The sequence below is a fragment of the Fulmarus glacialis genome, unplaced genomic scaffold, assembly GCF_000690835.1.
Source record: "Fulmarus glacialis isolate BGI_N327 unplaced genomic scaffold, ASM69083v1 C13546501, whole genome shotgun sequence".
Lineage (NCBI taxonomy): Eukaryota > Metazoa > Chordata > Aves > Procellariiformes > Procellariidae > Fulmarus > Fulmarus glacialis.
In genome coordinates this window covers 1-733 of record NW_009240832.1, presented here as the reverse complement: position 1 = coordinate 733, position 733 = coordinate 1, and the positions used below count along the sequence as shown (strand labels likewise).

At 53.8% G+C, this 733-nt stretch overlaps 1 protein-coding gene across 1 annotated transcript; it reads right to left on the bottom strand.

Annotated features, from left to right (window-relative positions):
- Nucleotides 1-5: 5 nt before the first annotated feature.
- Nucleotides 6-728, bottom strand: LOC104069344 (thiamine transporter 2-like; the record flags this gene model as incomplete). Its single annotated transcript, XM_009586301.1, has 1 exon — nucleotides 6-728. A coding segment is annotated over one exon (723 nt), but the record flags the coding sequence as incomplete, so codon positions are not given.
- Nucleotides 729-733: the final 5 nt, after the last annotated feature.

Here is a 733-nt window from a genome sequence, read left to right as displayed (position 1 = left end):
AAAGTTGCTATTGCTTCAACAGCCCCATTGTACACTGCAGAGCTGTGAGAGGGGGCTCTGAAGTCCCACAGCACTTGGACGTAATTCAGAACCTGGTTAAAGCCTGCCGTAGCCAGAGCCCACCACAGGGACCAGTAGAGAAGTTTCCTAGAGCTGTAGCAATCCCTCAGGTCCTTGCTCAGCTGCACCAGTACTCTGAGCACATGATTCTGGGGCTTGGCATTATCAGCCTGCTGTTCAGGTGTTGGTCCCCTGTCAGCAGTCACGGAGCCCTTGTCCTCTTGGCAGCTCGATGGCCCGTCGGAGCTGACTGTAGCCGCAACTTTATCTGGTCCTGGGAGAGCTTCCGAGACATCTTTCCTGTGGAAGAACATACTCTTTTGAGGCATTGGGAGGAAAAACGAACACACGAATGCCAGGGACACGGAAGCCAAAGTAATGGCATTAAGGTGAAAGTAGGATACATCTGCTAAGGAAACCAGCAGCTGTCCCAGCACGGCGGCAACAGTGGCTGCAACAAGGGTGATACTTCTGCAATAGCTCGTCACTCTCTGATAGTGATCGGTGCTGACGACACTGTAGATGTAGGCGTAATAGGCGACCTCGGTGGCTGTCACCATCCCGTAGAAGAATTCCACCGCCTGCATGGCCATCACTCCGTGTGCGAAGAGGAGCAAGAGCCACGTGATGATGAAGCTGATGCCCTGGAGGAGGAGGATGGGCTTGTAGCGCA